Raw genomic sequence first — 11,395 nt, forward strand, 5'->3', positions numbered from 1 at the left:
TGTATATAGTGTGCGCCCTGTTACCGTGCCTTTCTCGAGAGTGCATGCGTACGTGTATCAAAAAGTGACTGAATCATCCCAATGAAAAAGAAAATGTCCGAGGATTACGATACTCCTTAGAATGCGAAATTTGAGCGCAGCTTTATACGTATGTGTTTTCAAATCGCGATACATGGAGGCAAAGAATTTGAGACCGAAATCACCGCACCGACTGGCAGTGGGGCCAGTGCCGTCAGTGCCTTCGCAGAGGGAGGGGCAGTATGGGAACGCTGGCACGATGAGCAACGTCGGATGACAGCTGCGGTAGACGACGACGACGACGACGAACGCGCGAGCACTGGCACAAGCGGGTTGGCGCAGTTAACACCGACGCCGACGCTCAGCCCAGGAACGGGCGCCCAAGAGCTGCGCTCTGAAAGCTAAATGCCGTCTCTCTCTGCTCATGCATGGCGCATTCATGATGGCATGTGTGCATCGTCAATGTATCGTTACGCGTGACCCCCGCCTCCCCCCTATGGGCTTCGAATAAACCGTTTGTCGAAAGTTATCGCGCTCTCTCGCGTTCCTCATTACCCCCCCCCCCCCCCTTGCCCGACTTTTCCCTAGCGCTTAATACCTGTCAACAGCGCCTCCCCGCATTCCTCGAAAGCGCGAGCACCCGCGCGCGCGCGCACGGTAGGGCGAAAGGCAACGGCGCTTAAGAAGTGGGCTGCTGCAAGGCCTATCTGCTGCAGCTTAACGTCTTGATTCCTCGCAAATGCCCCGTCGGTGCGTCTGTATACGCAGCATGCACGCGCGCAGATTCCGCGCTCTCGGTCAGGCGTGTTCCGTTTGGCCGAGAATGCCGCCGGCGCCGTTGCGCGATGCGCACGTCTCCGACGAGTCAAAGTGACGACAGTGCGGGCCCTCACGAGCACCTGCTCGTGCTCGGAAGAGGAATTGCACGCGCATCTGGAGGGATTAGGCGCGACCGACCCGAAAGGCGAGGCAAGGCGGGCGGGCCGACCCGGGGCCTTGCTTCTATGCTGCCCTAGCTCTCTTCGCTCGCTGTGTACGACGACACGAGGCATCCGAGAAGAGTCCTCCCCAAATTAGCTATTCACCGCACGATGCCGCGCGTGGATAGTGGCGCTTCCCACGCGCCGCGCGAAGCGGCGGACGACGCGCAACGCACCGCGGCGAAGACAGTCTCGGTACGCGGGGTCGACGGGAGACGCGAGACCTGTGGCCCTTCTTTACGTAATGCGTGTCAACCGGACAAGAGAGAGAGAGAGAGTACAAGAAGACGACAGGTGGTTGAGCAGAGCACGTACAGTTTCTTCCTGATCCTAACTATACGCTCGCTGTAAGCTTTCCTGTTGCACTTCGTGCATTTTTTTCCTCGGTTGTACTGCGTTTCGTAATTGTTGCTTGCGAACTCTCACTTTGTAAGAACCTGGATGGGGCTTACCGTATGGAAAATTCAGTTTAATAATTAGTGATGACAGCTGGCGAGCGGAACGGACGAGACCTTTTGTAGGCGTAGGTTATGGCGTTGAGGCAATAATAAAAGCAATTATATATATTTGTGTGTGTGTGTGGTTAGTTCGCTCAGTAAGTAAGGGTTCAAAGGTCAAAAGACATTTGTTGTCGAAAGCAATGGTTTTTGGTCAAATAACCTTTAAACAAAGTTTATTTAACCAAAAACCATTGCTTTCAACCATCTCTTTCACCCAGTGAATGAGTAGGCAGTCGTTGTTTTAGGAAAAATGTTGCACTAAAACGAGTGCGACGAATTTATTGAATTATTAACCCCATCAGCCATTTCAGTTATCGCGTTCAAACCAACAATTCTTACACATTACTGTCTCGGAATATTGTATCAAAGTTGTGGCTTTCCGGAGAGCAACATATTCGTTCACACAATGTGCAGCGTCTGAATGAGTTGCTGTGGGAATTTGTAATCGGCATATACTTTTGCAGTTTGTGATAAACCGCAGGAAATTAGTTTTCGCACTCGGTGGGCGTATACCTCCTTTTTTTTTCTTTTTACGATTTTATCGAGTCTAACGCCTATAGCTTAGAGTTCCGGTTAACTGCCAATGACTTCAGAATATCATTAACTATGCACTTCGCAATCAACTCTGCTAACCTATAAGCTGAACGACATCATGGCGCATCGCGAAGTATCTACGTGGATATGCGAATGAAGTGTAGTATACAGGCGCAGTAGTCGTAGTAAAAAAAAAATAAAAAAAGGACGAAAAAGCGGCCGGTAGATTTCTTTCTTTATCTGCAGCTGCAACGGGAACTTTATCAGATGGCGCACGTATACCCGACGGACCGTATACATACGGTGCGCTGGTGCGCTTCTATCCGCGAATGAAATGTTGTGCAGTGCGTATATATGAGTGGTCGCCGCAGGGTTGAAAAAAAAAAGAAAACAGAGAATGTTCAAACCGGCACCGATAGCAGGGGCGGTGAGGCTCTTTAACACAGCGCAGGCTCACAAAAGGCTGCACAAAGTCTGCAAATGCGCATCCATCAACTATGTACTTCGAAGAATTCAGCAACACGGCGTGCGCCTTGTTCGAAACGCCTGTAACGGGCGCGAGTGAGGCGGCTATAGCTCGACCGTTTACGAGCTTCCCGCTCTCGAAACCTTCTCGCAAGTGCTTTGGCTTTCGTCGTAACCTTCGTCTTTACAACCGACTCGTTACGTCATCCGTCCCATAGCAGATAGGCTCGCGCGCGTTATACAACAAGAGCAACGGCCTGCAGGCGTCGCATGTAACGGTGCTCTGGAGCGTAGCGGTTCGTTGCGGTGCCGTTGAGCGTACACGCACGTGGGAAGAAGCAATCTAACGCGGCCACATTAGGCCCGTAAGTGCTGTAACAAGCCACAAACGCAAAACGCACGAAACCGAGGAAAAAGGAAAAACGCACTTTCAGCGGGCTTGTACGCAACAGAACAGCACCCGTCGATGCACGAGTGTATCTCACCTCACCTGGAGCTAATGTGGCCCGCCATATACATGGCGTCACGGCGTAACGACAACTTTAGGCCAGAAATTTACCCCCACTATATCTCCGTACTTGGAATGTGACGATTCTCACCCGCCTCGACAGCTACATATAGCTATAGCATATAGCTTACAGCATATAGCATATAGCTTTGAGAGAGAGAGAGAGAGAGAGAGAGAGAGAGAGAGAGAGAGAGAGAGAGAGAGAGAGAGAGAGAGAGAGAGAGAGAGAGAGAGAAAGCAAGAATAGGAAATGCAGGGAGGTCAACCAGAAGAGCATCCGGTTTGCTACCCTACACTGGGGGTGGAGGAAAGGGGAATAGAAAGAGGAAAAGGGGAGAGAGTGAGCACTGAGAGCGCGTGGGCGGGACACTATGCACAGGGGCACCATAAACGGTCTCTTACGTCGGTGCACTTCAAGTGTTGCACTAGTGCACGATTCGCTTTTCGTGCCAGTGACGGGTGTGGCCGCGGCTTTGAAACGCTGCGTTAGACCAGCGCGCTGCCGTCGGGATCGGCCCACATTTTTTCTTTACCTCAGACGGCTATACCTACAAAGTGGGCGCGTGAGGTAAGCCTATGATACTATCGCATCAATAAAACTACCACGCAACGAAATTCGACCTTCATGAACTCGCACCTCCGCAGCGTACAAGTTTGCGGACGCCCGGCTGATACAGATATATCCGAGACGTTCTCTTATAGAAGCGCAGGAACTTAGGCGCCCGTTCCTGGGGTTCATCGTCGGCGTCCCTCGGCGTTAACCGCGCGAACGCGCCCGTGTCACTGCTTGCGCGTTCGTCGTCGCCCGTCTCTCTTCCACGGCTGGCCCCGTTGCCGCTCATCATGCCGCCGTTCCCATGCTGCCCCTCCCTCTGCGAAGGCGCTGACGGCAAGTACGGCCCCATAGCAAAATATTTTTGCGCGCACAATTGACAAGGACACAGTGAAGGGGGGACACACACACACACACTGTGTCCTTGTCAATTGTGCGCGCAAAAATATTTTACTATGAATTCTTACCAACTCGCCCAACTATCAGTTCTGCTGCAACGGCCCCACTCCCAGTCGGTGCGGTGACTTCGGTCTCCCATTCTTTGCCTCGATATATCGCGAAACGAAAACACGTACGCGCTCAAATTTCGCATTATGGAGTATCGTAATCATCGGACACCTTAATTAGACTAAAAAATAAATAAAGAAAGAAACGCCTGAAATGACACTCGAGCGGTGAGGTTGTTTCTCTTGCCTAAAATGTTTGCCTCCACTGTGTACTACCAACTGTTATCAAACATTTCATAATACGCGTATTTCGCTCCTCCTTGCCTGTTTTGTGTCGGTCTCTATTCCGCCATTATAGTTGCAACGCGAAACCCCAACCGTCGGTCCTTTTAAGGATGCCCGTTTGACGCCCATGTCGCTCAATATGGAGTAGAAGCCCTACGAAGCGTCGCCCCTAATAACAAGCAATACACATCCCATTGCTATCAGCAGCAGCCAAAATAACTACTTGTTCACCAGCGGCAAGAAATATTGCCTTCGGTGCACGTTTGTTGCTCTCCTACCGCTGGCATTGCGGGTCTGATGAAAAAAAAAACAAACAAATTCTAAGCTTTCAAATGATCTTTCGGGACAATTACGCGGTTTAAGAAGCATCAAAGCTTGCCTGCTATCGCGCACTGAAAGGGAAACAAGTTCAATAAAGTGCGCATTTTCACGGGTATTCTTGCGGTCAAGAAATGGTCGGTATATTTTTTGACATGAAGAGAGATACATTAAAAAACGAACGTTTCTTTGTTATGATGCTTGGTCCGTGTCGCCGTTCTATAGAACACAACCGTAGGGCACGGGTGAAAACGCCGTTGCTGCGGTGGAAGCCATCCTTCAGTCCCACACACCAAAATACACTTTCGTCTTTTTTTACCGCAGTCGCTGATTGCCTCACGAATGTAAAAGAATGATGGGGATACCCACTCGAGGATCTACAGTACAAAAAATATTGACCCTCAGTAGATTAAAACTCCTGTGCATCACAGAGAGAGAGAGAAAAAACAAGCAAGAGAGAGATATAGAGATAACACGCGTCTGTCTCCAGGTTCTACACTTTCTGTAAACGTGCGTGCTACGCCCATGGCTCAGGAGCAGTCGCCTATAATTCGCTACGAGCACCACGTCCCAGCGCGCAGGTGAGGCACTCGACAACTTCACCAGCGCGGCGGCGAACTGCCGAGATAAAGTGGAGAATCGGGGGAAATAAGAAAATGGTTGCAAAGCGCATTCCGCGGGCTCTAAGCAGCGGAACGACGAAACGACGACAAAGCGCGTGCAGCAGCAACAACAACAACAACTAGCGCGAAAGTTTCGTCAAGAGCACGTGGGCGCACGCGCACTCTTCACGCCCGACGCTTCAAAAAAAAAAAAAAAAGAAAGAAAGAAGAAACTCCAGGCCTTGTGGATTCCGCGCACGCGCGCTGTAGCGCCCAGCGCGCGGGTCATCCTGAGCGGCGTCTTCTCCCCTAGCCAAGCCGAGCCGGGCGGTGCACAATTAACAGTTTCGCAATGCCGGCGACCACAGCACGCACGCAAGCACGCTGGCCCAAGGCAATCCCTGCGTAGTGCGGCCGCCGAGGAGGAGGTAGCCGCGTCTATCGAGAGCGAGAGTGGCGGTAGTGATGCGGGTTGGGGGTGAGATGGATGCGGAAAGGGGCTGCGCGTAAGGTCCCCCCGGGGAGGCCGAGGAGGGTGCACCCCCCCCCCCCCCCCAACCGTCCACTCGCATCACCGGCGCGCTTTCTTGCTCACCACTCTCGGCTAAAGCTTTTGCTCTCGGCGGGTGAAAGGCAGCCTTGAAGGCATCGATGACCAGTGAGCGGCGTCGTGTTTGACGAACGAGTCCGGAGCACCCTCTCTTGACTGACTTCGCCCTTGCCGACGACGCCGTCCGGCGCACGCGGGGTCCCGCTACGCGGAAGAGTCTTCGTCCGAGGAGGGTGTACACAGAGAGGGAGAGTTGGGAAGGTATGCACGCCGGAAATGAGAATGGGAAAGGAAGGGGAAAAAAAAATGCGCAACAAGAAGGAGAGTGATCACTGCATCTGGATCGTCCCCGCCTTTCTGCATGCATCGCCCGGCCAACACGCGGCCGCATCGGCGCGGCCCGTATAAAAGGGCCCGCCGGCTCTCGGTCTGGACACAAGCGATCTCACCACCGCAGCAGCAGCACCCAGTGTGATAGCACGAGCAGCAGCAGCGGCAGCAGCAGCGTTACACAGCCATGTGGAAGGTGAGCCGCAAGCCTCGGCGTGGCGCGACCGCAGACCCCGCGTCCCGGCAGGAGCACGGCGGACTCGCACGGCAGGCCCGAACCTCGGATCGAAACCCCAGGACTATCGGATGCATTCGTGGGGAGGGGGACGGCCCTGCCGTTTGCGGGTGACAGGCGTGCCACCGTGACGCAGTGGGATACGTATACAGGCAGCTTTCGGTGACAACGTCGCGAACAGCCAATCATGTAAGACGCAGAGTACAGTTGAGCCTAAAGCCTCACGTCCTCAGCAATAAGTTAGGAGAGGAAGAGAACCTATGCTGTCCACTACTATGTCATTATTAACCGTATGTGCAGAGCAGCTAAGGATGCTTCAGCGAAATGTGGCTCAGCCAACATCTATAGCCACTGAATGCGCATCGGTTAAATTTCACGTAAATGATCCTATACCGCACTGGCAAACGTAACGCTATAAGCCCGCTGATAATTGCTACATGTAGTTAAACAATGAAGATCTGCTTACGCCAGGGACAACGAGCTTGACCTACAGCTACCTCACCTCGCTGTAAGCACCGCTGCTAGCGCTATTATTGGGCAATTTGCAACTGGTGTAGCAAAACGCTAATTTCATGACTTATGCTAATGAGGAGCCTAATTAGTGTTGCAGGACCGATAGAGAGTTTCAAGTAGCCACGAGGAATTCTTGTAGCGAACTTACAGCAGCAGTGAACGCCGCCGCTTATGGTCAGGGCCATCCCGCACACGGGCTCTCGGGAACAAGTTTAGCCAGCAGTAGCCAAACTGCAGGTGAACCACATTAATCGGCTACAAACTTATTCGCTTACGCGACAAATGTAACGGATAGTCGGTTACTGTTATTCCGCTGCAACATTAGATGGAAAAAGCAATCCGGTCTACACGCATGGCGTGGAACCATGTCATACATTCAGAAAGCAGACTTCAGACATGCGAAATGGCATAGAACAACATTATAGCTCTTAAAAGAATATACAATGTATACCTACAAGTTTGCATAAAGGACGAGTCGTCGACAAGTCTATCATCACTATCAATGATGCACTTCGAGAATAATGACAAGGACCGCAGCTCCAGCTAGTTTTACCTCCGAGCTTAGACCCACTAAGGTGTGCCCTCCTGGACTACCAAGCACACGGGAAAGTGCCTTTTGATGTCTTCGATGCACGAAATGCCTTTTGTTGGGATCGCAGATGCAGGATGTCCTTTCTTCACGGGCTAAAAATGACCGCCAGGGCCTCGAAACAGCATCTCGTTCCGGCAAGGTGGATGTTGAAGATGCATCAGTGCATCTATAGCATCCACCAGATGCATAACATCCAAATGCACAAAAGCTGATATCATGCGAGTTGATCCGCGGCCAGTATTTTAAACGACCCCCATTCAACGTTTCACTTGCAGGTCGCGGTCTCCGCACTTTGTTTCGCCGTCCTGGCGAACGCCGGTAACATTCGCGGAGGCGTTGGTGGATTTGGCGGCGGCGGCTTTGGTGGGCACCACGGTGGTGGTGGCGGTTTCGGCGGACACCACGGCGGTGGTGGCGGCGGTTTCGGCGGTCACCACGGCGGTGGCGGCTTCGGCGGAGGCCTGGGCGGCGCTGGACTCGGCGCTGGACTCGGTGGTGGACTCGGCGGCGGACTCGGCGGCGGCGCCATCGGAGGACAGAGCTTCACTGTCCACCACGGTGGTCACCACGGCGGCGGCGGCGGCTACAGGGGTGGATTTGGCGGTGCAGGCGGACTCGGTGGTGGACTCGGTGGTGGACTCGGTGGCGGACTCGGTGGCGGACTCGGTGGAGGATACCGCGGAGGCCTCGGCGGTGGCTTCCTCGGAGGCGGCGGCGGCGGCGGTGCTGGTGGCCGTGGATACTACGGAGGTGGTGGAGGAGGAGTAAGTGGTTTTGATCGAAATGGCAAGTTCTACACGTAGTGCAGATCACCTGCTTTAGATGCATCTGGTTACAGCTATAGCAATCAGTAATCGCTCATAGTTTCGGTGGAACAGTGATCTACACACCCTCAAAGAAGGAGAACCACAAACTTCGCCTCTCTTGAAGGTCCTGATAGAAGCGAACTGTACTTACGGGACGCAGGTATAGATAGCGTGAACAATGAGGTGCCGATCCCTCCTGTTCCGTGACTTTTCAGCAGCCTAGACGCTTACCGCAACCACTGTTTGTACGCTGAGCAGTAGATATATACCAATACACGTTGACTGAACAACAGGGCTAAAAAAATATCAGTGTCCGTATGACTCCTTACATTGGTGTTTGGGGCACACGCAGGGTTACAGGGGCGGGTACGTCGACGAGACGCCCAAGCCGTACAACTTCGGCTACCAAGCCCAGGGTCCCGACGGTTCCAGCTCTCGCCAGGAAGTATCCGACGGTAGCGGCCGCGTCCAGGGAGTCTACACCATCAACACGGAGGGCGGCCAGAGGAAGGTGAAGTACGCCGCCGACGCCGGCGGCTTCCGCGCCACCGTCGAGACCAACGAGCCCGGCACCGAGAGCGACAGCCCCGCCGACGTGAACCTCGTGTCGTCCCAGCCTCCCGCCTCCCAGCTGGCTGCCAAGTACGGCCCTACCACTTCGGCGTACGGAGGCCGCGGCGGATACGGCGGCGGCTACGGCGGCGGTGCGTACGGAGGAGGTGCCGGCAGATATGGCGGTGGTGCCGGTGGCTACGGAGCCGGAGGTTACGGTCTCGGCGGGGGTCTCGGCGCAGGCGTCGGCGGATTCGGCCAGGGAGGATTTGGCGGCGGCGCCGGACGATTCGGAGGCGGCGTCGGCGGTTTCGGCGGCGGAGCCGGAGTGCAGACCTTCAAGGTCCACCACGGCGGCGGCGGTGCCGGTGGTCTCGGAGGATTCGGAGGAGGCGCTGGTGGCTACGGCGGCGCCGGCAGATACGGAGGAGGCGCCGGTGGATTCTTGGGCGGAGCCGGCGGCGGATACCGCGGCGGAGCCGGAGGCTTCGGCGGGAAATACGGTGGCGGTGCTGGCGGCGGTGCTGGCGGCGGCGCGGGCTGGCAGTGGTGAAGAGGAGAAGCCCGAATGGTGTCTGTGCTAGACTTTGTGTGCGCGTGCATGAGGACGTGCTTGCAGTCGTCGTCGTCGTTGTGTATTTGTTGTCCCCCTCTGTACGTGTCTGTGCTTCGTTGTGTGCGTGGGACCGGGGTCAGATCTTATGGAGAGCCCCGCAAGCAGGGCTCTTCAACTCGCGGTGTATGGATAAATGTGGTGTGGTCCTTTTTTTCGCTGCGTTGAGGAATAAACGTTACTTGTTGACAAAAAAGCAATGAATGTTCTTGTTTTTACTTCCTCTCCTGGCGACAATCTGTGCTGACGAAAAAAAAAAGCTGCAACGCTTTCGTGGCCCTGATATTGACCCTATATCGACAACGGGGTCAGGAACAGGGTCCGGAAAACGGCAGCCTGCGGGCACGGCTATGACCCAGTAAAGCTCGGTCAATGGCAACGGGGTTCGAGAAAGACGACTATGATATGTAAATTGAGTGGAACCTAAGACACGGGGCGAAGATGTTCCAAGCTGCAGGAAACAATTCCTCTGGGCCGAGAAATCTCAAGCCTGCGGCCCCCTTAACTTTCGTTGGAATCGGGATCGCTCAACCTTCGTTTTGGATTAGCCTATGGGCTCGCATTTTTCCTTCGATTTACGTGTATCACTCAAGATGACTCGGAACATTCCAGAACAGACAAACACAGCGTGACCACCGCTCATCATCAGTGAGATAAATAGCAAGGTGTTTTTAACGCATCGAATAAAGATAAGGGCCACAGTCATGATAATGAAATCACTACGCTATCGATTTTGAGCTTGCGACCAATGTCAATCGGGCGTCTTCTCAGCACTATAATAGAGGGATTCGTTACGTATGGCTTATGAATCATAATCGCAAGTGCCACCGACCACCACCCTGACTGGCTCATGCGCCTGTAAAACTGCGTGTGAATGCTGCCGCGCGCTTGCACGTACACGCGTGTCCGAGCAGTGGCCGAGCTGGCCACAGGACCCGAGCAACGACACAGGACAATGGACAAAAGCGCGGAGGCCAAGATGAGGTGGAATTCCAGCATCACCACGCCGCGCGATGATGCTGACAGGATTAAAGGAAGGCGAAAAGAAAGTGCGCAACCGGCGAATCAAACGGACCAACACACATCCACTGTCTCGTTCATTCGATCCCGTTCCTTCCTAAGAAGGAACGAGCAGACTCGGGAGCCCTTTGTGAGAATCTATAGCGTTGTTAAGCCGTCTCGGAACCCTCCGCGTCGAGCTAATCAGGAAGAGAGTAACTTCCGCTCGTATATAGCGGAGCAAAGCGCGATAAGCATGGACATCGTAGGGGCGCAAGGCGTTCGCGCGCGACTGGCCCGCGCGGAGTGACGGCCGGGGCGCCGGATCCAACCGATTTCGACGGTGCGCGAGTGCGCGCACCCAACGCTCGGCTGGCAGGTCAGGGGATCGTTGGACGGTGCTCGGCTATAGAAGCGTACGAGGCCGGCGCGCAGCGCGGGATGACAGATCGGATGGCACGCAACCAGACGCGAGCGTCAGTGCAAGGAGTGCGCACCGACGTTCCGCACGCGTCCGCCATCGGAAGCACCTACATCCGCCAACGAGGTCGCGGTTATGCGCGTCAAGTAATTGTCCACGGCGCGTTCGCGCTGAAATGCGTGCCCGCGTATTTTTCCTTTCCACCGCGCGTGATGGCGAGCTTTTTTTTTTTTCTTTTCTTTGAGGTGTCCTCTGCTGAGAGACAGTTACTGCGCTGCACTTTACCCCAACCTTTCCTTCCCATCAACTAGAATCTCTCTCTCTCTCTCTCTTCTTCTTCTTCTTCTCAGTTTGAGAAAAACAACGTGTGGGAAACGCTCCGCGTGCATGCAGGGCTTGTTGCACACGCTATACTCGGATATTTCCGGGACCCAGAAGAAAGCGCAACGAAGTTGGTGGCTGTTCTTGTAAAGTTCCGATTTGCCAACTACTATAGTACGAACCTGGAAAAAAAAAGAAAGAAGAAAACCATATATTGCTATAAGCACCGCAGTTAGTTCCGCGAGGCCAAAGAT

General features: G+C 54.0%; 1 protein-coding gene across 1 annotated transcript; it reads left to right on the plus strand.

Annotated features, from left to right (window-relative positions):
* The first annotated feature begins 6,203 nt into the window (after positions 1–6,203).
* LOC142585407 (uncharacterized) lies at positions 6,204–9,594 on the plus strand. Its single transcript, XM_075696159.1, has 3 exons — positions 6,204–6,285; positions 7,705–8,193; positions 8,588–9,594. The coding sequence occupies exons 1-3, from the start codon at positions 6,277–6,279 to the stop codon at positions 9,338–9,340; spliced, it is 1,251 nt and encodes a 416-aa protein (XP_075552274.1). The 5' UTR covers positions 6,204–6,276; the 3' UTR covers positions 9,341–9,594.
* The last annotated feature ends 1,801 nt before the right edge of the window (positions 9,595–11,395 follow it).

Source organism: Dermacentor variabilis, chromosome 6 (genome assembly GCF_050947875.1).
Source record: "Dermacentor variabilis isolate Ectoservices chromosome 6, ASM5094787v1, whole genome shotgun sequence".
NCBI lineage: Eukaryota > Metazoa > Arthropoda > Arachnida > Ixodida > Ixodidae > Dermacentor > Dermacentor variabilis.

Excerpts from the sequence above, each read along its gene's own strand:
- LOC142585407 (XM_075696159.1), top strand. Across the intron at positions 8,194-8,587 it reads ACGGAGGTGGTGGAGGAGGA|GGTTACAGGGGCGGGTACGT; the intron begins GTAAGTGGTTTT and ends GGGCACACGCAG.